Raw genomic sequence first — 26,207 nt, 5'->3', positions numbered from 1 at the left:
CAAAGTAGATAAAAACCCGTCCCAGCTGGAGGGGGCGCCTAAGACAAGGCGACCTACACACCGCATGGCCACATCATCCTTCAAAAAAGAAAGAAGGGCTATTGTTATGGGGGGCTCCCTTCTGAAAGGGACAGAGGGACCGATATGCCGACCGGACCCAACCCACAGAGAAGTCTGTTGCCTCCCTGGGGCTCGGGTGAGAGACTTCGCCAAGAAAGTCCAGCGCCTGGTACGGCCCACTGACTACTACCCGCTACTGGTCTTTCAGGCTGGTAGCGATGAAGTAGCAACGAGAAGTCCGAAGGCGATCAAAAGAGACTTTAGGGATTTGGGGCGACTACTTAGAGGATCAGGGGCGCAGGTTGTGTTTGCGTCTGTCCTTCCGATAGGGGGGATCGAAGCTGAAAGGCGTGCTGTTCACATAAACTCGTGGCTTCGAGACTGGTGTGACCGGCAGAACTTTGGGTTCTTTGATCACGGGAAGGTCTATGCTACACAGGGCCTGATGGCACCTGATGGGATGTGCCTCTCTCGGAGAGGGATAAGGATCTTTGGTCAGGAGTTGGCAGGGCTGATAGATAGGGCTTTAAACTAGAGTCGAAGGGGGAAGGGGCTAAAACCAGGCACGCCGGTGAAGACCTAAGGGAAGGTACGCTAGAATCAGAGGAGCTGGGTGCCAGTGAGGTCCTTCGGGCAGATCCACAAGGTGCTGAGTGTAAGGAGACGCACCTGAAGTGCTTCTACACGAACGCACGCAGTATGAGGAATAAAATGGATGAGCTAGAAGTCCTGGCCCAGTCCCGCAACTACGATATCATCGGCATAAGCGAAACCTGGTGGGATGAGTCCTGTGACTGGGGTGTTGCAATAGATGGTTACAGGCTCTTCAGGAGGGACAGGCAGGGTAGGCGAGGTGGTGGGGTGGCGATATATGTGAAGCAGGGGCTGGACTGTGTGGAACTTCAGGTCGGCGATGGCAAAGTTGAGAGCCTCTGGGTAAGGATCAAGGGACGAACGAATAAAGGGGATGTCGTTGTGGGAGTCTATTACAGACCGCCTGGCCAGGACGATAGCGCCGATAAATTACTCTTTACAGAACTAAGAGAGGCCTCGAGATTAACTCCCCTTGTCCTTATGGGGGACTTCAACTTGCCAGACGTTAACTGGGAGTGCCACACGGCTGACACGAGCAAGTCCAGGAGGTTCATGAAGCACCTAGATGATAACTTCTTGGTGCAGGTGCTAAGAGAGCCAACTAGGAAAGGTGCCCTCCTAGACCTGTTGCTAGAAAACAGAGAGGGTCTGGTGGGAGATGTGGTGATTGGTGGCCGCCTTGGTCAAAGCGACCATGAAGTGGTTGAGTTCAAAATTTACGGTGACAGAAGGAAAAGTGCCACCAAAACCTCATCCCTAGATATGGGGAAAACGGACTTCAGGCTGCTCAGGGAACTAGTCAGCAAGGTCCCCTGGGAAACTGCTCTTGAAGGCCTCGATGTCCACCAGTGCTGGTCATTCTTTAAGCGATGCCTCCTAGAAGCACAAGATCAGGCAATTCCTAAATATCGCAAGTCAGGCAGGCGGGGCAGGAGGCCGGCGTGGCTGACCAGGAACATTCTAATGGAGATTAGGCGGAAACAGAGAGTGTTTCGCTACTGGAAGGAGGGCCAGGTGTCATGGAAAGAATACAGGGATGCTGTTCGTGTTTGTAGGCAGAAAATTTGTGTGGCCAAAGCACACCTAGAGTTGAAGCTGGCTGTGTCTGTGAGAGAAAATAAAAAGGGCTTTTTCAGATATGTGAATGGAAAAAGGAGAACTAAAGAATACATAGGGCCGCTCCTTGATAGGGAAGGTCTCCTCACAGACAATGACATAGGCAAAGCAGAGACGCTTAACGCCTTCTTTGCCTCAGTCTTCAATGCTGATGATGGGCTTCGGGACCCAGGGTGCCCTGAGCTAGAGGACCGGGACGGTGGGGATGACAAACTCCCAACCGACCCTGAACGTGTGCGGGATTTGCTACTCCACCTGGATCCCTACAAGTCCATGGGTCCGGATGGGATTCATCCCCGGGTGCTGAAAGAGCTGGCGGACGTCATCGCGGAACCTCTCTCAATTATTTTTCAACGATCCTGGGAATTTGGAGAGGTCCCGGTAGACTGGAAGCTGGCAAATGTTGTGCCGATTTACAAGAAGGGTCAGAAAGAAGACCCTAGCAATTACAGGCCTGTCAGTCTCACGTCAGTGCCTGGTAAAATCATGGAGAAGATGGTTCTCGAACTTATTGAGGCGCACCTGGGGGACAAAGCAGTCATTGGTCCCAGCCAGCATGGGTTTGTGAAGGGCAGGTCCTGCCTAACTAACCTGATTTCCTTTTATGATAAGATCACCCGTATGATGGACCAAGGGAAACCAGCTGATGTGATTTTTTTGGACTTCAGCAAGGCTTTTGACACGGTTTCCCATAGGATCCTACTGGACAAAATGTCCACCATACAGCTAAATAAAAACATCATACGATGGGTGAGCAATTGGCTAACGGGCAGGGCCCAAAGGGTTATGGTAAATGGGGCTGTGTCAGGCTGGCGGGCGGTCACCAGTGGGGTCCCTCAAGGCTCCATTTTAGGGCCGGTACTTTTCAATATTTTTATAAACGATCTGGATGTAGGAATAGAAGGTATTTTGAGCAAGTTTGCTGATGACACCAAACTTGGAGGAGTTGTGGACTCGAATGAGGGTGGAAAGGCCTTGCAGAGGGATCTGGATAGGTTGGAGAGCTGGGCGATCACCAACCGCATGAAGTTCAATAAGAGCAAGTGCCGGGTCCTGCACCTGGGACGGGGAAACCCTGGCTGCACATACAGACTGGGCGATGAGACGCTGGAGAGCAGCCTAGAAGAGAGGGATCTGGGGGTCGTGGTAGACAGCAAGTTGAATATGAGCCAGCAGTGTGCCCTGGCGGCCAGGAGGGCCAACCGTGTCCTGGGGTGCATCAAGCACGGCATCGCTAGTACGTCAAGGGAGGTGATTGTCCCGCTCTACTCTGCGCTGGTGCGGCCTCACCTCGAGTACTGTGTGCAGTTCTGGGCACCACAGTATAAAAAGGACATGAAACTGTTGGAGAGTGTACAGAGGAGGGCTACGAAGATGGTGAAAGGCCTGGAGGGGAAGACGTACGAGGAACGGCTGAGGTCACTGGGCCTGTTCAGCCTGGAGAAGAGGAGGCTGAGGGGAGACCTCATCACAGTCTACAACTTCCTCGTAAGGGGGTGTCGAGAGGCAGGAGACCTTTTCTCCATTAACACCAGTGACAGGACCTGCGGGAACGGGGTTAAGCTGAGGCAGGGGAAATTTAGGCTTGACATCAGGAGGGGGTTCTTCACAGAGAGGGTGGTTGCACACTGGAACAGGCTCCCCCGGGAAGTGGTCACTGCACCGAGCCTGTCTGAATTTAAGAAGAGATTGGACTGTGCACTTAGTCACATGGTCTGAACTTTTGGGTAGACCTGTGCGGTATCAAGAGTTGGACTTGATGATCCTTAAGGGTCCCTTCCAACTCAGGATATTCTATGATTCTATGATATGTTGGCAACTCAAAGTTCAGCACTGAAATGCAGCTACTTCCATTATGACTTTTTGAAGTATACATTTTGATGTCTGTTTGCTGAGAACAAGGGAAGGGGAAAGATGACTCAGCTCCAGAAAACAAGATGCTTATTAGTTCTTATGGGGATAGCTGAAGTGATGAGCCATAAGATCAGAAAACTGATAGTTGTCCATCAGGGCAAGGGACCAATTTTCAGTGTAACAGAAGAACACAAATGGCTGTACAGATGAGAACTCACTAACAGTTTGTTACTGAGGAACAGCAGTTCAATACGCTGATACTAACACTTACAGGCTTGCAGATACTATAATTGCAATAAGCAGATTCACTGGCACCTACAAATTATCATCTAAAACCAATGAGAAAACAAAGGTCAGGCTGACATAAGGTACTCTGAAGTTCAGCCAGTTCATGATTTTGATTCATGGCAGAGCTATGTCTCCCTGCATTTCTTCCTTTGAAGTTGCTGTAGGTTCCAGGATGCCTTCGTTTATAGCCGCCTCTTTTTGCTGATGCACAGCTTAACTACAGGCAGGTCTGAGGGCAAGTCAACCCAACCAGTACTCACTTTTGGAGCTCCGCCTCACCTGCACCAGGGAGCTGAACCAGCTCAGCAGCTTGTCTTGCAGAGAAATACTCAGCCCTCTAACATCAGAGCAGCTCATGGGAGAGATGCACTTGCAGCCCCCTTGCTTGGTCTCTCTGGGTACACCCTGAGCAAAATGCAGCCTGAAGCTTTCTCCTGTATATACATGTAAAGTTGTGGTTTCATTCACACTTGTGACAGGCCTGGGTTTCCCTGACCTTCCTCATGGCAGGAGGCCCAGGTGGAAAGCCTCTTTGGAAAGTGAGGATGCAGAACTTTTATTGGAAATGCAGTATCGTACACTCCTTTCACTTGGAGATGCAGAGCACTCAATGCTGAGATCTGAACGTGGGCAGACTCTTGCCTCTGTGGTGAGCTCAGCTTTGCTTTATTCATCTGAGGCCTAACAACAGCTAGACATGCTTGCAGTTTCCCCCCCGCTTTGAAGAGGTCCTGCCATAATATCAGCGTCTCCCTAACCTTTCAGCTGATTGTCTTTTGATCTTCACTTTGGCTAATAACCAGGTTTGTGCTGGTGTGCCTGATGTCCTATTTTGTTTGAAGAAGCGGACCTTGACAGCACTTTAGCTTTCTACTGAGTTTCTGTAACACCTTCTGACTGATCTCAGTGTGTCTCACATAGTCTGTAGCCACATCCCAGCTCCCTGGAGCTTCTCTCTATGATATAAGCAGTTTCCACTCACAGTTTTAACCCTTTCTACCTGATATGTACAGTAGGTTTGTACATACTTTTAGCCAGCTATACTTTTATAAAGAAATACAAGCATGCATATAGCTACGACCTGGGATAAAATGTTTTAAGCTTCTAAACAGAGACCTACAGGGAAGAAACAACAAAAGATAAACACAGAAATGGAACTTTCCCTTCTCCCTGAGCCTCACACTCCAGGCTTTGACCAGGGGAAGTAGCAGTCCATGAGATACCATGCAGGTCGGATAGCTGGAACACCTCTGGAAGGTTCTGCTGTGGTAGTACACTGTTGTGGCAACCTGAAACAGGAACAGACTGAACAGGAGGCATGGCTTTTTATCTGGGATAACTTTCCTCTCGAGCGCCCTGAAATTCAGTATACAGTGCATCTGACCAAACAGCTCCGAAAACTTAAAAAACCTTTGGGTAGTGTGTGAGATTGAAACAGGGAGTTCATATTTAGTCTTCAAGATTGAGGTACAAAATGAAGCAATGATTTCAGTACAGAAGGTACAGACACAGCACTAGAGAGGGCTTCCGTACAGCACACAAAACAATTGCCACAGTGTTGAAGCTAGAAGATTTGCTACTGTAAAAGACAATTATTTCCAACAACGGTTGTAGACAAACACAATTATGGCAAGAGCTTTACTACTACTTGAAATGGGATTGTAAGACATACGTTGTGACACAGCGACAGCATAGTGAGCTCAGAATCAGAAGAAATTTGTTGCTGGCACTGTTGAGGTAGGACAATAAGGTTTACTAGCTGTCTCATGTTATGAAACATTTCATATTTTGCCATCTGTAACAGGAAAGTATTTGCCATATCTGTACAGCCTATTTTTCCCACCTCAGAAACAGAAGGAAAGGTTTGATGTCAAAGTACTACCTAAATGGAAGTTAGCACATTTTCTTCTTTCTTTTCCTGAGGGAGAAAAAGAAAGCTGTACCTCCTCTACCTCCTTGCTTGCAGTAGGAAAACTGCACAGAGACAGGCTACTTTTCTGAGATAGCACCACTCTGAGTTTGTGCTGGAAGAGCACATCAGACCCCACCTGAATAGCTTGCTTCCCAATAGGATGCCTACATCTGCTGCTGCTTCTCCTAACAGTCACAGCTCATTTGCCAGAGCATACAGATTTCATACACCAGTAACCCCAGGAGCATTCCTAGCCTGTGGATGGTGTGAATTTTTTACAGCTGTAAAATGAGATATTTTTGTTTCCCCTCACTTAAAGACAGCTCAGCAAAGGCACCTGGAAATAATCCTTTGTGTTAAGCACCTTCCAGTGGCTCTAATCATTCTTTAGCTGCATATAACTTATCTGAACAGGCAAGCAAAGGAAATATAATTCCCCAGATTAAACCCTCCAGTAATTTTTATTTTGAGTACAGAAGCTGGTTTGGATAAAAAGAAGGGAGGAGAGATATCAAGGGAAAAAAATAGAACAGGAAGGCAGGGATAAGAGAAGAGCAGAAACTATGCAGAAAAAAAAAAACAGACTGTCCATACTTCAGAACTGATATTAATGGTGTTTTATCACTAGCTACAGACACCAGTTCATGCAAGGATGGCTCTGCCACTCCAAACTCCTTATCTTTCTTTCTAGCAATCCTGTGCTAGGAAGAGGCAGGTAGCTGAGGGCGGTGATGTGATACATACAGCCTCCTTGAACAGCTCATGAGCCACAGTTATCACACAATTGACAGTAGTAACCCAGGAAGGGGCCCAGTGATAGTCCAGGTCCATACCTAGGGGGAAAAGCAAGTCAGCAGGAGCTGCTGTGGCCACGTCACCCCAGGACCATGTACTTGTCCCTGCCCGGTCTCCTCCAGTAGTCGGAGGAAGGTTGGTGGAGGCTGTCTCCTCCATGAAAACTTCTCTCAAAGCCTCTCTCCTCAGGAAACTTGAGATATATAGCAGTGTTGGTCAGGGATGGCAGCTCATGGAGAGCCAATTCAAGCACAGGCAGCAGTAGTAGATGATTTGACATTTATAAGAAAATAATTGGATAAGCAAAGCAGACTCACTCCCTCTCCCAGCATGTACATGCTAATCTACCCACTTTATATAACATCTTTCCACTGCTTACAGCTGCGGTCATGACTTTCATATTTTTTCTGTGTGTCAGCAAAACTTCAAGATATAAGAGTCTGGAGAAGGGGTCCTGTTGCCTATGAACTTCTACAAGACAATCAAAAAAAACAATAGTTTTCTGAGGAAAAAAAAAATGTTTCTGATATTTCCTAAAATTCCGTATCAGTTTACTTACCTCCTGCTCATTCTTCTTGGAACTTATGTCAAAGCATTTCCTTTCTTCCAAAGGAGGATAAAAGCCATATTAACTCATTGAATCTCCCTCTTTATAACTTCTTGTCAGCTAATCTTAGAATATATATGCAGCACTATGTTATCCATCTTTGATGACCCAGGAGATACAGCATTCTTCAGCTTGGCAAGAGCAGATCTGCTGAGAAGGAAGAGGAAGGCACGAAAAGTACAAGCCTCATAGTGCAGTCAGATAGCTTCTCTCCCTACATGTGTATTAAGGTAGCACCTACTGCTAATTTTCTACCCAGTACTGAAGTAGGGTTACAAAAAATGCTTAAGCATCCCTTTTTGCCTTTGCCAAACAATTAATAAGCAGGCTAAATCTGTAAATTGGTTGTCATTGCCACACACCTGCTGACCATCCTGCAATCACCTGAACAGCTGGGCATTCAGGAGACACCTACCTCCATTCTCAGATTGCACCTGCTTTTCTGATTAAGATTGAAAGCAAACATCAAAATGATGAGGAAATACACAACATTTACTGAATCATACATTCTTTGGGGCTATCTTTTTATCATAAACAGGTCATTTTGAGAAAATTCAACCTCCTGTTCCCCAAGAGTAGTGCCTAAGGAAACCCACTGATAGCAAATGGCAACCTGCAGTTTTTCTGCTGTAAAAAGTTTATTTTCCCATTTACATTAATACACCATGTGCTAGCACGAGCACACAACTAGAAGTCTTCTCACAGAAGTGCTCTTCACATCATCATCCTTTAGTTCTGCCCCTTTCTTACAAATAATGCTGATAAATTTGATCTAATTCAATCCAGTTACATTCTTGTGTGTTTCTGCACCCAAAAGCACCTTCTTTTTTTTTTCTTTTTTTTTTCTTTTTTTTTTCTTTTTTTTCCTTTTATTTCTTTTATTTCTGCTGTATCAGCTGATACACTAAAGAAGTTACTTTCCCCCCTACAAATTTTACTTCCTGGCTGCAAGAAAACCCCTGCTGCACTTATATGCACAAACAAGCAGAAAGTGAGTTTTGCCATATACACGGCTGTTTATTTCACCAGTGGAGATCACAGAAGACGGTGAAGGCACCTCAGTCGGTCACCCTCATTATAGTCATCAGACAGGCAGGTCCTGTGTGTGCTCAGCAGGAAAAACACAGCAGCACAAAGATAGTTATGGAAATGAAACACTCTGCCAAAAGCTTCAACCTGCTGTCAGCTCTGGTAAGATAAAGCACAAGCATAATTAGATTTTCAGTGGCACAGGCTAGTTAGCTCTCAAGCTACTGTATGCCTTCTCAAGTAGAAAGGGCATCTGATTGTAACTATGTCAGGGCCCAGCAGGGTGTGAAGTGCAGAACTGCGTTTTAAGGATCATGCAGAGTTGGGGATGGATGTGCCTTTCACGTGTGGTATCAAACACTCACGTAACTTTCCAATGTGATGATAAGTTATTTACAACAGAATTAACCCCCATGGTTTATGAAGTGAAATTCGCCACTAAGCAGGGAAAAATATTCACCCCCCTCCAACTTCAACAACTGTGGTAAGGTCAGAGACATAGGGGGCACGTGCTTTCCTCAGCTGCAGATTACCAGGATTGCTCCATCCCTCTCTGCAGACCTTATGTCCCTGTTATGTTCCCCTCCGGGCACTGCCAGGGTGCAGGCTGCTTTGCCTAGGTACACATCACCCCTAGATGCGTCTGGCTCATCCTTCAGCTTGTAGCAGGAGATGCAGACTGTGAAGCCAACTATACCTCCAGCTGATGTCTGAAATGCTCTTCGCTCATCAGCACAGGGGCTTTGCCCCCGCCCCAGGTCTCTTTTCCTGCAGCCAAGTTTCTTTCAGCTTTCAGAGGAGCGCATATGATGCCATCAGCCTCTCTTTTTGGCTTTCAGTTTTCAGCTCCATAAAGCTATGCTGTCCAGTATATTTCATTACAGCACTCGTTTGACAAATGATACATTTTATTTTTGTACCTGGCATGAAGCAGACACTACAGTCTTCATATGAATGGAACAGGATGCTAATTTCCTTCCTTTGGAAATCCCACAAAAACTTCTATTACTTTCCCATCATGAATAGATCATTATTGAATTTTAAACAATTTTCAGAGGATTCTGCATCATTAAAACCAAGACATTGAAAAAAACATTTTGTTCCAAAGTATTTGAACAGCTAGTTTTGATTCAGATTAGGAAATGGAACACAATAGTGCATCCTTGCCATTTACATCTGAGCACACTTAAATAAGAAACAAGACTAATTGTATTTCCTGAAAATGTAGAAGTGCATGGATAAAGAAAGACTTTGTGAAATCTGAGATTTACTTACTTTGCATTATACCATTCAGGTCCCAACATGTTTTAAAGCAAGCATACTTTTAGTGTTTTAACTGTTTCTCTTCAAAAGCTTTTTTAAATTTTGTGTAAATGCAATACCCTTATTACATGCTTTCTTACTGCCTTTTTTTTACTATTCTAGGCAACTGAGAAAGATGCAGAAAATACTGAGTGGTGGTAAAGAAGTCTTACAGAGGAAGCTGAATAGATTGTACTCCTTAGGTTTAGCACAGAGAAATCAAAGAGTAATTTTAAGTACTCAGTGTCTAATTCTACAGTAAGAAAATGCTAAAGAATTTAGAATACTAAAAATATTAAAGAATTATTCAGTCTAATGTAAAATATATACAAGCAGTAAATGGATTTCAGTAGCACCCATTAAAGTGAAATTTCAGCGAAACTGACTGAATAATTTGCTTAAACCACTAACCATGCAGTATAATAAGGGTAACAGCAAATCTGGCATCTCTAGCTATTTTAACATCAGATGAAATGCCTTTTTTTGGAAACCATTTAGTTAAGCAAGTTGTTCTGAGCCCAAGAGGAGCCAAGTTACAGTTTTAGTTGCTCAAAAGCTGAGTAACCATTGTTTCTTCCTGGGGAAAAAAAATAATAGTAAAAAAATCAGGTAAGCAGGTGATCAAATAAGTATTATAATACTAGCATAGCATCCATTCACACAAAACAAACAGGGTAGATGGTAATTAGTTTCCCCAGACTCCAAACTTTTAGATTCTACACTCAGGCTAATTTTGAGCTAGTAAATTCTTACAAGTATAAACACAGAAAATGGATACTCAGAAAGACATGGATCTGGCTACAGTACTTATTCTCCTGTTTGTAAGAAACCTGTTGTGTCCTCCAACAGATGAAGGGAGGCTTATTGCCTTCCTTCCTCTAAGTTTTCTCCACTGGGGATATAACTAAGGCTGGGATGGGACAGAAGCACATTTTAAAATATATCAGAAAAATACCATAGATTTAAATTCCTCTTACATAGTATTAGAATGTTTGTCTCTTAATTAAGTAAAATAAACTAAAAATATTTTGAAATCATTTACCTCAAAATCAGACCAGGCTGCTCATCCACTATGGTTATACAAAACTGTATGGTTATATGAAACTACAGTTCATATGAGAAAAGCTAATTTTTTACATTCATGGCTACATTGATTTCAGCAAGATGATGAAAAGTCAAGTAACAAATCTTCTTTAAATTAACATACACACAGGTTTTTTTATTTGTTGTTAAACACTGATTAGCATAGGTACCTGAATACTTTTCCGACAAGGAGAGGAAAGCCACATGTCCTGCTGTAGCTTAAGGTTCAGCCAGGAGCGATGTTCCCACCACCCTGTTCCAGTCTCAGGTCCTTCAACCTTGGTTCCTCCATAGATTTGCCAAGTGGATCATTTTACTTAATGTTATCAGTCAGCTCAAATATATTTCCTGTTTCTTTTGAGTCTAATAGCTGAGCAGTGAAGGCTCCCTGTTGAGAAGATGTGCTTGTTATCCCTGGTCCTGCCTGTGGTGAGGCAAGGGCAGAGCTCTTTATTGCTTGATATTAATTTCCAGTACATCAGGAAATTATATCTGGAAATATTATTTAGATGTTACCATATTACTAATGCTCACCAAGAATTTTTATTGAGTGCAAATGAAGTGATCTGACTGGTAGACACAATTTGGAAAAGGGTAAGTGGCCTAAAGCCACTTGAATTATGGCTCTTACTTGGGTGGGCATCTAGGATAGGTTTTGGACACTTAAGGCACATCCTGCCAAACCCAGGAACAAGGAAGCATCTCCTGTCACTTCAGCAAATCCAGGTGAGATATTTTGGTGCCAGCTTTTCACATTCTGACCCATATGTTTCTCAGAAGTTCTCATGCACTCCATGCTTCCAGTGTTCTAATTTCTTCTACCTCAATTTGGAGAAAAATAACAATCTCTGAAAACACTTTGGGGATGGAAGTTCTAGATATTCAAATGACTCTCACAGCTGCAATTATTTTTCTCGGTGCTGCATGGTCCAATTTCATAGTCGAAAGGGTATTTATTCTGAGTGCTACTCAAGTGCCACCCAAATGAAAGAAAAAAGCAGAACATAGAATTGAACGCAATCATAGTTTGATAAAACTGGGAATATTTAATCTACAGAAAAGACAGACACAATATTAGTACACAAATAAATAAAAAGTTGCCTAGCCACAGATTATGGCCACTGTAATCAGTCACTGCAGGCAGAACAAGGCCAGGAAGCGAACTTATTGCAGGGAATACTGAAGTTAAGTGATAGGGAGGGAACTTGACTCACTGTAAACAAAACAAAACAAAACAAAACAAAAACAGGAAAACAAAACCACAAATCCACTCAAAACCACTTACATAAGTAAATAACTTTTCCAGAGCAGCAAGGATAAGAGAGAAAACACAAACTAGGCATGACTTGCATTGTACACTTCCTGAACACCTTGGCAGTGAAAGATGTTTAGATAATTCCCTGATGAAATAGAAATCTGACTTCTGGCATGTGAAGGAAGTTTTCTCAGTTATGGTTTACTTTAAACTAAAACATCACACAGCAAGTGATTTATGACACTTTTAAAGTGGACAGATATATTTGTAATTCTAATATGGTAAAATGTGATATGCACATATAGATAAATATTTAAGATTCATGTAAAAAAAAAAAAAAAGGAAAGGAAAGAAAGAAAAAAAGAGCCCCAAAGCATATTTTCTCCAAAACAGTCTTTCTAGCTATCAAAATATTATGGATCTTGCAGAATTTAAGAAATCAGTAGTTCCTATGAAATATTATGATTTCATCAACTTAATATTTCTTGACTGAAACTTTCAACTGAAAATTTTAGCTTCATTCTAATAGTACCAGAGTCCACAGATATGAATTTGCAAGATCAAAAGACATAACTTTTTTTTTGTGGGGGAGCAGGGGAGGGACAATCACAGAGGAAAGAAAGAAAATGTTTTGAAATAGTAAGGTAATTCAGCACAGTGTTTGGGGAAAAATCCCTATGACAAGAAAAAAGGTTCAAGAATAGCTCAGAACTGTCAGCATTAGTGACCGTCAGAGTGTGAGGTGGGCAGAGGCAGAAAAGAGAAGATTTCAAAGGGATGATAGAAGCTAAAGATTAGGTTGACTGCTCTGACGCAACATTGGAAACATTGCTTATAGTGAGAGGTTCTATAGCATGGGGAACGTCCCAAATTAAAAAGATTGATGTGGGAAATGACAGTATTCAAGAACTTTACAAGTCTTCATAAAGTGACTTGCAGACATTGATAAAGAAAGGAAACAGGAGCTGAAGATAGCCTAACCACATACTGAAGTACTACCTGTGTTAAAACTTTTAATAAAAGCATTGTTAATTTACTTGCAAGTATTTTTGCTTTGTATTTTGAGACAGATATCACTTCAGTGACAGCAGTAGAGCTTTATTATTTACATCAACACAACTCTTGAACATTTCCTCTAATAAATGAGAGAATTATATGTAAGCATAGCAGTTATGCATATACAAAATAAGGGATATATGCAGAGGATGGTTACAGTATTGCTACATATGATTCCAATGCTTACAGTGTTTGCATCAAATTCTGTGTTTTTCCCTGTACACTTTTTGGAATGACAATGCATGGTTAAATTTTCTTTTTATTTAACATGTAAGAGTAAGCCCTGGTATTGTACTGACAGTTCTTTTGTGAACTTTGAAAGTCAATATAATAATTTCTAGATTTTAGGGAAAAAAAAAGAAAAAGTTCAAGTATATGATAAAACTTTAATATGAGGAAAAAAAAACACATCAGAAAATACTACATAAATTAATTAAATTAAGATTTTTTTTTTTTAGAAGGAAACCTTTCTATCAGCCTAGAAGTCAAATTATATAAATTATATAGCTGTCATTTAAAATAAGCAGCTCCTGTGTGGGTCTGCAGTAAAAAAATGCTGCAATTCATCATAGCAAAAATTTGGTGAATATTCACTTTTTCTATTAGACAGGTTATCTCTTATGGAGGGATAGCAACTTCTTATATTATTCCACCTAAATCCACAGCCTGATTGACAGATATATATATATTTGTATATATGTGTGTATTTGTATATATATTTGTAAGTGATCATGTTAAGGAAGCTAAACACATAAATAGCAAGCAAGAAAAAAATCAATCAGTAAATAAATATGTATTCAATTAAAATACACTGAATATGTTTGATACAGTGAACTTTTCTGGAATTATTTTTTTTTCTGAGTCACAGTTGCTGTAAAAGATTCAAGCATAGGTGTAGGGTTCTTCAGGGTTCTAGATCATGATAGATTTTTACATGCTAATGGCCTAAAAATGGAGGTGGAATTTTCTTGTGGGGATTTCACCTAGAAAAAGTAATTCTGAAATTTTAAAAATTCTATATGTTTAAATAAAAACCCATTAAAACAAACAAACAAACAACAACAACAAAATAAAATAAAAACAGATTTGAGCAATGAATGGTTTCATGTATATTGTCACTACTTCATAATCTGTTCTCCTGACCACCCCACCAGCTTTGCAGCAGGAACTTGATCTTCATAGTTTATGTTAGAATTAAGTGGAAACTAGTGTAATCATTCTAAATTCAAACTTGCATTCTCAGGATACATTGCTCCAAGTCTCCTTTTTTGTTGCTTAACAAAATAGTTAAAAGTATTCAATAGTAAAACCCAGCAATGCTTTCATAAATCTGAACTACTGTTTGCCCAAAATATTTGCAAGTACCAGACAGATAATCTATTTCAAGTGCATGGGTGTTGGAAATCTGAGATTCTGACATTTATCTTTCACAGCCTTAGATAAGGCTTTTAATTCTTTACAAGTCTTGCAGTTAACACACACGGCTGACCATCCATCAAGAGTATATTTCAATTAATAAATTGGATTCAAGGTAAAAGTAAAATTAAGCGCAGTTTAGCATGCTATGATTAAAGACAGCATAAGAAAGAGAGGTGAGACATTCACAGCCTCTAGACAAACCTTACTGCTTTTTATTTTATAAACAGCATGATGGTTTTGAAATAATCCATGGGAACTGCTCTTTGGTATTACTTGACTCTCCACAACAATTCAGCCAGCCTCAGGTGTTTTAGCTAATTTTGCTTATGACCACAGAAGGATTTCTTAGAAAATATCAGTTATCTCAAGTGAAAGAAAGTTTAGGATTACATAAATTGGTCTCTACAATAAAGGTAAATGTTTCCAGGAAATGTTACTGTGTATTTTTACCTGCAGCAGCAGACCATGACTGTAGTCCTTGGAACATGAGTTCTGCACAGAAAGTCATTCCTGAACAGCAGCATGATACACTGAAGGATGAGCACACGTCTCTAGGGCAGATGGCCAGTTCCTGGAACTTGAGAGACAAGAAGCAGTCAATAAAAGACCAGGCGAATCAAAGAAAAAGAGTCAGGCAACACATCATGCTGAGGACTGTTGCATCTGATGACACAGCTAGAAGAACAGAAAGTCATGGTCTGAAGAGGACCTCCCCAGTACAGGCACCATGCTGTCCCAGCCAGGTGAAGGGGCTGGAGGACACACGGCCAGGGCAGCGCTGCAGGCAGCCTGGAGAGCTCCGGGGCACACGGCACAGCATCCGTGCCTCTGCCCCGACCTCTGTGGCTGTGGCAAGGTCCCATCTGCTAGGGCTTGCTGTGAGTCAGAGAGTTCCCATCAGCTGTAAGAGCTTCCTGGAACTGCTGGGTCAGTCTCAACCTAGACCCAGACCTACACAGCCTGCTTTTAGCTGCTCTGTGTTTTGTTCAGGCTGCTGAGAGCAACATCTCACCCTCAGGACTTGACAGCAATGTGAGTTAGGTCTAGTGTCCATTAGCACCAGGTAAAATGTCTTTCATTATGCTTAGGAGCACAGGAACTGAAGGACGTCTGAGTCACTGAATGACAGATATCCTGTAACATCTTTGCACTGCTGTATGTCCTCCTTTTCATCAGCTAATCTTGTTGAACACTTAACAGTTTTGTTTCTTATGAATGAAGGTTTTTTTATCGATGAGGTTAACAGTTCTTTTTTTCTTTTCTCTCTCAAGCAGATTGTTTAAATCATGATGCTTCTGATTTATGGTCTTAATCTATAGATAGCCTGTTCATAGCCACTTGTTCCTGGGGTGACAGTGTTCTTTACTTCAGTTAAAGCCTGATGTTTAATCCATTTATGGACAACAATCATTTCCCCTCGCAGAGCTGTTTATGACGAGGTCAGTAACTCCTCTTCTAACAGAAATACTTATTTCCACACATTTCAGAACTCTAATAGCATTTTTCATGTCTATACTTGTTGGCCAATGTGTCATTAAGGCCATACACCTGGGTCTTTTCCACCTCAGGTGTTTCCTGCTGAGGTCCTCACAGCTTATAAAGAGTTTTAGCTCACAAACATAAAACCTTCTGGTTGTGTACTGCTGATCTGAGTTCTGCTTTCATAAGACAATCCTGAGCCCAGTCTTCTGCTTCCTCCTCAACACCTCAGTGCTCCCACATATTGACCATACCTCTTTGGCACCAGCACATGCCAAGTTCACTACTTCTGACCGGAGCAATACTTAGCATTTGTGTCCTATGTTTGACAGACTGATAATACTGATGCATTTTCTCTGTACAAAACTGAATCAAGTGCTTTACCCCAGTAATTCAGATTCCTCCATTTTTTCTCTATTCCCCTGGCATCTGTACAGTTCATTCTTGCTGACCACACCTATGTTCTAACCTGGTGAGGAACTATCACTAGTACTGTACGTTCAAAACAAAAAATAAATCAAGTATAGTAAAACTACACTTGCATCTTCATTTGCACAGTTTTAAGCCTTCTGTATACTAAAACCAAATGCAGAAGTTGCATTGAGCTGTTATAAGTCTCTCCTACTTTAAAACTCATTTTACTGCTCATCACAGCTTCAGCCAGAGCATTTTCCCTGTAACTCACCCCTTCAGGAGACTCTTTCTTCACTGCATACACTCTGCAGCTGGGCATTTCAGCTCTACCCCTAATCTTTAACCTTTCCATAGATCTTAATCAGCATCCTCTTCCTCCTCCTCTGGGAAGTGGAAAAAGCATGCCAAAGCCTACCTCTTTGAACACTTGCCTACCTCATAGGACTACATGACTCACTTGAGTGGACATCTTTCACCTTCCCATGAGAAAAGGTCACTGGATTCTTCTTTCAGCTCTTTCAGGATCCTTTCCAACACCACTTCATGCCCTTGTCACTATTAGCAAACAGCTACTCTGTTTCCAGATCTGTTTTGGTCACCAACTTTCAGCACGCTATTCTTGCTCCTACACACTGTAACTGACCTCTGTGCCTCCTGTGGTCTTGCTATCAAATTAAATTCAGGATGATTAGAGAGGGTTTCTTTTCAACTACTGCAAGCTGAATGTTAATATACCCTCAACCACAAACATCAGATCTATACATGCAGACAGACATTTTCACCAGATTTCAGGGCTGGTCAGTCTTTGACATAACAACTCTACTGACAGCAGCTTTGCCAGAGAGAGATTTTGTGAGAAGACCTATAGCAAGGACAGGGAAGGAGGGACTCACCTCTGCAGAGAGAGCATGAAATGAGAGCAAATACACCAACAAGTCCAGAGCAAAGAGTGGTGGGAGTGAACTTCAGGAAGCCACGTCAAATATATTCAAAACACATAAAACAGACCTGGCAGAGCAACATCCACCCATCAGCCACAGTTTACCGTGCAGGAGTCACAGTGCAGTGAATTTAGATATCTCATCTCTGGTACCCTGATAAAAATGAGGTGGTGGAAATATCAAAGTCAATACTATTAAACCATTCCATGTCACCACACATACAAGAAAACAAAGGTCTGTGGTTAGCAGCACTATGTTACAGAACAGAAGCAATGAAACATGGTTGTCATTTTCTGGTATTTATTGAACCAAAAGCCAAAAATCAAAATGCTTCCAGGGCTAACAAATGATGAGGGAGTTATTGGGAACTAGTGGATCTATTAAAAGACAACACAGTCAAAAAATTAGCAGACAAAACAAAACCTCCTTTGGGATCTCAGGATCCATAAGGAATCTGTCCTACTTTTATAGGAGTGGGGGGAGGATGTTGAAAGAAGAATCACAGAATCACAGAATCATCTAGGTTGGAAGAGACCTCCAAGATCACCTAGTCCAACCTCTGACCTAACACTAACAAGCCCTCCACTAAACCATATCACTAAGCTCTAAATCTAAACGTCTTATAAAGAGCACCAGGGATGGTGGCTCAACCACTTCCCTGGGCAGCCTATTCCAATGCCTAACAATCCTTTCAGTAAAGAATTTCTTCCTAATATCCAACCTAAACCTCCCCTGGCGCAACTTTAGCCCATTCCCCCTCATCCTGTCACCAGGGACGCAGGAGAATAGACCAACCCCCACCTCGCTACAGACTCCCTTAAGGTACCTGTAAAGTTCAATAAGGTCGCCCCTGAGCCTCCCCTTCTCCAGGCTGAACAATCCCAGCTCCCTCTGCCACTCCTCATATGACTTGTTCTCCAGACCCCTCACCAGCTTCTCTGGACCCGCTCGAGCACCTCCATGTCCTTCTTGTAGCGAGGGGCCCAAAACTGAACACAGTACTCGAGGTGCGGCCTCACCAGAGCCGAGTACAGGGGGACAATCACTTCCCTAGACCTGCTGGCCACACTGTTTCTTATGCAAGCCAGGATGCTGTTGGCCACCTGAGCACACTGCTGGCTCATATTCAGCCGACTATCAACCAATACTCCCAGGTCCTCCTCTGCCAGGCAGCTTTCTAACCACTCACCTCCCAGCCTCTAGCGCTGCTTGGGGTTGTTGTGCCCCTTGATCCAGGACCCGGCACTTGGCCTTGTTGAACTTCATGCAGTTGGCCTCAGCCCATCAGACCAGCTTATCCAGATCCTCCTGCAGAGCCTTCCTACCCTCAAGCAGATCGACACACGCACCTAACTTGTTGTCGTCTGCAAACTTACTGAGGGTGCACTCGATCCCCTCATCCAGATCATCGATAAAGATATTAAAGAGAACTGGCCCTAGTACTGAGCCCTGGGGGATGCCACTAATGACTGGCCTCCAACTGGATTTAACTCCATTCACCACGACTCTTTGGGCCCAGCTACCTGGCCAGTTTCTAACCCAACAAAGCGTACGCCAGTCCAAGCCAAGAGCAGCCAGTTTCTCGAGGAGAATGTTGTGGGAAACGGTGTCAAAAGCCTTACTGAAGTCAAGGTAGACCACAACCACAGCCTTTCCCTCATCTACCAAGCACGTCACTTTGTCATAGAAGGAGATCAAGTTCGTCAAGCAGGACCTGCCTTTCATAAACCCATGCTGACTGGGCCTGATCGCCTGGTTGCCCTGCAAGTGCCGCAAAAAACTAGATACTTGTGTTTGTCATCCAGCAGAAAAACAGATAAATGAATCCAGGCAAGGTGAGCCACGTTGTCCCCATCGTTTAGCCTGAAAGCACCTGAATCATGTTTTTTTTTTGTTTGTTTGGTTGTTTTTTTAATCTGCTTAGCCTTAACTGGAACTCGTGTAGTTAAAAATGAGGGATAGGAAACCACTTTTTAATTTTTTAACACTCTGTATTTTAAAAGCTACTTTATGAAGGGGGGGTGGTGGTGGTGAGAGAAGGTGTGTTGATTCATAGATCCATTCTGATCCTGCCTGATCCATTCCTAGTGCAGAAAATATTTGGAGGCAAGACATTGTCTAGATTACTGATTGGCACACATTCAATTCACTTTCTCAGTCACACTGACACAGGAAGAAAATTAAATTCATGTAGGTGGGTAATGACTCAAGATTACACTTTCTGAATTTCTGAGTTCTCCAAGTGCCAGCTCACTACAATGTAATCACACTTGATTTGATTCTGGGTGTGTTCAGTTGAGCTGTGCAATAACCTTTGGGTTCATTTATAAAATGATATTTCTATTGCAGTTTATTACAGTACTGAGACAAACTCTTGGGTAGAAAACAATCAAAGTCTGCCAAGAAGTTCCTCGAATCTGACAGGGATAAAAAACACCTTCTTCTTCAGTAGAGATAATTTAATCAGACCAGAGAATCATGATGAACAGGTATTTCCATGGAGACACTCAAGGTATAAGCTGGTTTTGTTGGGAGATGGTAGTGAAAACAACCACAGCTTCAACCAAAACATGATCTTAACCTTGGGGAACTGTTATCCAAGTAAACTGATACAACATAAGGTGGACTCTGTAAGTTCTCTAGTTGTGATCATGCCACATGGTAAAACAGCTGAGCTGGTGTGGAGCTAGGGCCTCTTGCCCTGTAAGCTGACTACAGAGCTCCTGCAAAGCTTAAATATGAAGCACGAAGCTGAAAACTCATACTGTTGCATCAGCCAGTGTTTCACAAAGGATCCAAATAGCAGAGAACAAAAAAGGCTAATTTTCTTAGAAATACATTCTGTAATAAAATTAATGTCTGAGATCATGGGAGATACAGAAAAATTCAGAACAAATGGAAACTACAAAGTACTGTTTGGAGAAGAAACACAGGATGATAGTTGATCGAAAATGAGAACAAATCCTAGAGTCGATAGGGCTGGATTTGTGTATCCTCTCACAGGGACCAGTGGCAAAGAGAAACATGCTTTATTTTCATATGCTGTATGTGGCACTTAAAGACTCACTACAGAAATATACAATATCTGAAACATCAGTGCCTGTTCAAATTGAGAAGCCAGACATTATTGGTAGCCATTAGACATTTTTTAAAAAGCCTGGAGTTCAATTCTCCTCAAAACCTACCCTTCAGTGTATGACATGCTCTAGCAATTCCCAGAATATAGACCTGACTGCTAAAACCTGGCTATCTCACACCAAAATCTTATCTGAGAGATGCAGAGTGAGGTGTCTTTGGCAGGAGATCAGTTGTACTGATACCAGCTAAATGACATTAAAGTTTTCTCAACACAAATAACTGAACGTAGTTGACTTTTATGACATCCATGTTGAATGTCATACACAAAGCACAGTCTGTTCTTTTGCTCTGTTCTTAGCAGGGTCAGCTAAAGACAAAGGAAAAAAAAATCTGCCAGGAAGTGATACTTGAACAGGCATCTAGGATGCAGGTAGAAACCCTGCTAGAAGAGTGTAAAGTCTATGTGGAGTTTCAGTTAATCTGAAACAAAGCAGAATTTGTTCAGGCAGGCAGAAGTAAAAACCAATCAAGTTACAATCAGCACCAGACATGTGCAGTGTCACAAGGTCACGAAGTGAATCACAAGTTCTTGCTAGATGTTAAGCCAACAGAGCAAGATACATGCCTGGATGAAGAAAATGAGGGGACTGAAAGAGGTGGGACCACTCCTGATTCTACCTGAACACCATCTCTAAAAGAAACATACATCGAGGCACTGAGAGTGACATAAAACTGTTATACCAAGCTTTATCAAGTGCCAGAAACTGTCCTGGCAGTTCCAACAGCACAGATGAGGGCTGAAAAAATATCAGGGCTCAGCTTGACTGTTTAATCACAGAGCTCCACTATGACAAAAAGAGCATTAAGAACTGTGATTTAATTTATCCAAACAAGTTGTCTGTTGTAAAACTGTGCTTGGCAACACAAACATTTTGGGAACATTCCAATAAAGTAAAATGTCAAGAGCTGAAATCTAAAAAACAGAAACAGTCAAAACAGAAGGTGATCTGAGTATTTTCTAAACAGCAACCTTATCATGTCCATGTGAGGTGGGAAGGGGGTGATCCTGAATTGACCAGTATAAAGCACACTAAATAACCAAAAAATAGCTACATAAAAATCAAACTAAATTGGACCAAAATACACATCAAATCAAATTCTTGTGTACTACAAGAAACATTTTTAATGCTAGGCAGGCAGATATTACAGAAGAAAAAGATATCACCTTCTCCAAGTTCAAGAAGAGGTGAAAGCAATAAGGAGTGAGTCAACCATTTTGCCTATCAAAGTTTGAGAGAAATTGCAGCCAGAACGTACTGGAAAAGGGAAGCCCCTGGGCATGAGATGACCTCCTGAATATCACACTGATTTTATACATCCTGAGAAACTCTGTGTTGTACTGACTATTAGGTGTTCCTGCAAGAAATCTGGAGGGCACCACACCTTTACTACACATTTCTGTGTTGGGCAGAGGCTCGCTCTTCACCACTGCAGTCAGGTACAGCCGAGGCAGGAGGCAGCCAAGCGGCTCTCCAGCCCCACGCAATGCCCACTGCAGCCGCAGCAGCAACAGCAGACACAAAGAACAATTTTGTGGGTGCCATTTGGTTTGTGACATTAATTTATTGCTAGTCTGATCTTTCAATTACCTGCTTTAAAATACAAATTCAGGTCGTAGCTGGCAAGCTTCTGAAATGATTCCTTCTTGTTTCTCCTTTAATTCCATGATCCCACAATTGCCTCTCCCACTTAAGCCAATGACAGTTTGATTTTGCAGTGACAAATTTCTCCAAAATATTTTCAAAGCCTCCACAAGCTTGCCTGACATATAGATTAATTCCTTAATTCCTGTCCCAAATTAAATAAATCACAGTGGCTTAACCACAAAGAAGGAAAGGCTTGCACTTGCTTCTTCAGAGTATCACCATTATTTCTCCAGGTTTGCTCCATTCTTTGCACCTGCCTTCCCTAACACCACCTCTTCCTACTCTCAGTGAGATACCCCCTAAGTGGCAAGGATCAGTGGAGCATCAGAAAGACGGGGAGGTCTGCATGGCGGCAGGCTGAACGGATATCTTGCTGTCTAGGTCCTGCCCTGGTTTCTTCTCCCCTTGTCTGTGTTTGAAATCCCACTTCACAAAGTCTCCTAGGAAGAAGTTTTAAAAAGACTACCCACAATATAAAGCATTAGTTTGTCTTCTGTGTGTGCTGAACCCAGGAAAAGGCTGTACCATAGCTTCAGGTATTAAGCAGCTATGTTCATCCTATTTGCCAATCACAGGACAAGAGGTTGCAGGCCTAGAAAATGGGCATGATGAAGAATAAAATGTTGTCAAAAGGTTTTGCTATATATATTTAATATCTAGGTAGGCTTGCAAATGTAGAGGGAGAAAACAACTATTTACCTCTGTTTATTTGAAAGTAAATTGTAGGAGACGATAGTTTTTTTCTCAACATCAAATCTAATCAGGTTTGCATCATAGGAAACAAAAGCCTGTGGAAGCAACATAAGTGCATAGAAGGACCCCAGATGAGATGGCAGTAAGCTCTTCATTGGAGTAAGCAGAAAGAGACACAAACAGCACTCTTTGAGTCACAGCCACAAATATTTCCCAGAAATAGCAATTAGATTCTGACCTTCCACTAGGACAAGCCAGCACGTGATCCTGCGCTCAAAGGACCATAAGGCAATCAGACGAAACAGCAGAGGAAGGTCAGGCTTTTCAAAAAAGTGATGTTGGTACCTAGTAACCCACCCACGTTCACAAGCCAGGCCAGGCTGCCTGCAGAGTACCTGGTGGTGTGTGAGGGCAGCCAGCATGGCCCGAGGGCTGCAAGCAGCGCTCTGCGAGCAAGTGGCAAGGAGAACCAAGCCTCGGTGACTTGTCTGTCCTTGTATGATGATCCCTGGGAATAGATGGGTTTCTAAGTTGGTTCAAACCTGGCATTATTTTCTCTTTAAATTAAAAAAAAAAAAAAAAAAAAAAAGAATGCCTCCAAAAATAATTTGCAAATACCCTTCATTTTGAATTCTCATTATGGTGAGAGAAATCCTTTTTTTGTGTGTGTGAAACTAAAATGAAAAATATTTCTGCACTGGTGTTCAGTTTGGCAGGCTTTGAGCTTAATCTGAGAAAATGCAGAAGCAGACTGACGAAAACACATAAAAGAGATATAAGTTCAAATCACTAAAGCCTATGCTAAATTCATAGGCAGTCCTACACTTTTAGAAATACTTCAGTTTAAACATGCTTTTAACGGTCTAATTTCTCATAAAACCCGTTTAATTTTCAAATTTTAACTTTAAAAAATGTTATTTTTTTACTTTAAAAAATGTTATCTTTTTATTCAAAAAATTTTTTTTACTATTTTGAAGACATTATTTAACAAAAACTAGCATTCTTTTACACCAGAACACTTACAGAATTTATTGTAGGTTGGAGTTATTCTTTGCCTCTGTCTGGAGCCCTTATATCTGATCAACTTTAATGAACTTCCAACACACGCTTCCCAACTTCAGATGTATTTTATGTAATTCAGGGATCTAAGCATATCTTTTCATGGAAAAAGAGCTGTTTAAATGTGTAAATGAAAAATTGCCGTGTTTTTAACTGACACAGCAAGAAAAATGATGCCAGGATTTTTATTTTTTTTAATTCACTTTTCTTTTTCTGCAAGCAGTCTTATGAAACCTAATATTATACAACAATTTTGCCACATTAATTGAAATGAGGTAATATCAAGATAAATTAGCATGAAATTAGGCCCGTAGGGTTGCAGTGAACTTAACAATCACAGTAGCATGTCTCATTTTCTGATGGTTTTTGCAATCTCATACTGCACTGAGTTTATTAGGGAAGAAAGTCTGATTGATATATCAAGTGTACCTGTACAAAGATGCAGTTTCTTATTTATATTTAAGTAGCTATGTAATGTCTCTATATCCATCATTTTCATTCTTTAAATTACCTATCGTGTTCCTGGCAACGAATTCTTTCACTCCTATTTTCAAAAAAAGAAATACAATAGATATCTAAAAGAGAGACTAATAATAAGGCAAGGCTGGCCTTAAGAGATTTGCACAAGTCTGACTGCAGTTTAGCTACTAGCCAAGAATTAAGGCGACAGAGAGGTTGGAGTTTACCTGCCTGCTGAAGATAAGCCATGCACATCAGCAAAAGTGCCACTCCGAAGACCCATATTCCACACAGGCAATTAGCTGCTGTGGAGGGAAACTTGCTTTTTGTGATTGAGCAGCTGGGAGGTACAAGTGAGATGCTGGCCATAGAGAGGCAAGAGCCCTAAGGTAACACCATGCAACCCACAAGAGCCCATTTAACACATTCACAGATGGCCAGAGCTCACAGTCACAGGACCAGCTGATGCATCGCTGGCCCCCACTTTGTCCTTTATGGTCACCTGTGCCCAGTATCACACTTCACACGTGCCCAAATGGGGCCCAAAGAAAGGAAACGAACCGTCTCGTCTCACGGCGAGGCCAATTCCGTAGCCAGGCAAGCCCGTAGAAGGAGAGCAGTGCTGGGCAGGATGGGAGCGCTGATCTGCGGTCGGCAATTACTCCGCAATATCCTCTACAAGAAAAAACAAGTTGGAAGGACACAATGTACTCAGAATGGTAATAACTGCAATTATGAAATGGGGAAATGGAAGCTCTAGAGAGAGAAAGAATTTTTTTCTTCTTTTTTTATTGTGTCCAGAATCAGCCAGACAACAAGCCTCTTCCAGAGGAAGGCAACACAAAATGTTTTCATCATAATCTCTCTGAGTTCCTTTTACAAACTATATCTGGTTGTTGTTCACTTTGAAAAACACCAGACTCTCGTTGTACCAGACAGTCCAGGCCAATTGCCGTAGCCTTTCACATCTACTTGTACTGAGGATCAATGGCTCTTCCACAACCAGTGGATTATAGCAGGATATTTCTTCGACACCTTGTATTTAGCTAGGACATGATGCAAGGCAGAAGTTCGTAATTCCAACACATATTCCTAAGAGAATAAGTAAAGCAAATTAACCTCTCTTTTTAGTCATGTGAAGGCACCTATTCAGGAGTCCCATGTGTTTTATTTTACATATTTTGTCTAAATGAGAGGTGATGCGAACCAAAGCTTATCTAATTACTTAGTAAAACCCCCGTTTTTCATGTAATCATCTCTGAAGGTCTTACCTCATTCTAGGGAATAAATTCACTAATATTTGAAAGCTGATAAAAAAGTACTAAACTATCATCTTCAAACTTGTCTTTCATGAGAGTTTTGAGATCATGTAATCAGTAACTGAAGCTGTAACATGGCCTTTGTAAAGTACAATTTATTTTCAAATTCTGTTGCACATATTCCAAAAGTAGTCTTTTTTTTCCCGAATTTTGTGTGTAATTCTCTGAAGATTCCAGGTAAAACTGGGGGGAATCCAGCTCTATGGTGCTTCCTTCTCCTAGTTCTCTTTTGTGTGTGGGGAGGTCTACTGGAACTGCTGTCACTCAGAAAGATGATAAAAAATAAAGACTTTTTTGTTTAAAGATTTTCTACAGTGAATGGAGACATTCATTAGTATTTCTAAAAGATATGTTTACTAAAAAATGTAGCTCATTTATCTCATGGAAAGATATATACCAGCCCTTGTTCTACACGATACAAAGATTTGCAGTGTGGGGGTGGAGGAGGCATGTGGTGTACTGAAAAAACATTAGTGTGAAGTCTATCATTTCTCTCACTTTTAATTTACATTCCTTTAAAAATCTAGCAAGTTCCTTTAAATAAATGCTGTATCCAATGAAAACATTTGTGCATTTTCATTAAGCAGAAATTACCAAAGCAGATAAACAGCAGGATATACATAACTGGCCTGCAGAAAATTAGCAGAGAGATAATTCCTGCTATCACCTCAGAAGCATTAGAAAGTTAG

The 26,207-nt window shown here is 41.8% G+C and overlaps 1 protein-coding gene across 7 annotated transcripts in view; it reads right to left on the bottom strand.

Moving 5' to 3' along the window:
- The window catches only part of LOC308189344 (uncharacterized protein), a 53,854-nt gene extending 45,499 nt beyond the window's left edge, over window positions 1–8,355 (bottom strand). For 4 of the 7 annotated variants that reach the window (XM_080579293.1, XM_080579289.1, XM_080579291.1 and 1 more), the window contains exon 1: window positions 7,179–8,355. In XM_080579293.1, coding sequence (XP_080435419.1) covers window positions 7,179–7,189 — 11 coding nt within the window. In that variant the 5' untranslated portion in view covers window positions 7,190–8,355. The remainder of the gene's footprint in view (window positions 1–7,178) is intronic. The other 3 variants (XR_013946309.1, XM_080579292.1, XR_013946310.1) reach the window with 2 other exon arrangements.
- Between the last annotated feature and the right edge of the window lie 17,852 nt (window positions 8,356–26,207).

Source organism: Anser brachyrhynchus (genome assembly GCF_964034855.1).
Source record: "Anser brachyrhynchus genome assembly, chromosome: 2".
Taxonomy (NCBI): domain Eukaryota; kingdom Metazoa; phylum Chordata; class Aves; order Anseriformes; family Anatidae; genus Anser; species Anser brachyrhynchus.
The sequence above is the reverse complement of the archived record's forward strand: the minus strand, read 5'-3'. Positions and strand labels throughout refer to the sequence as shown.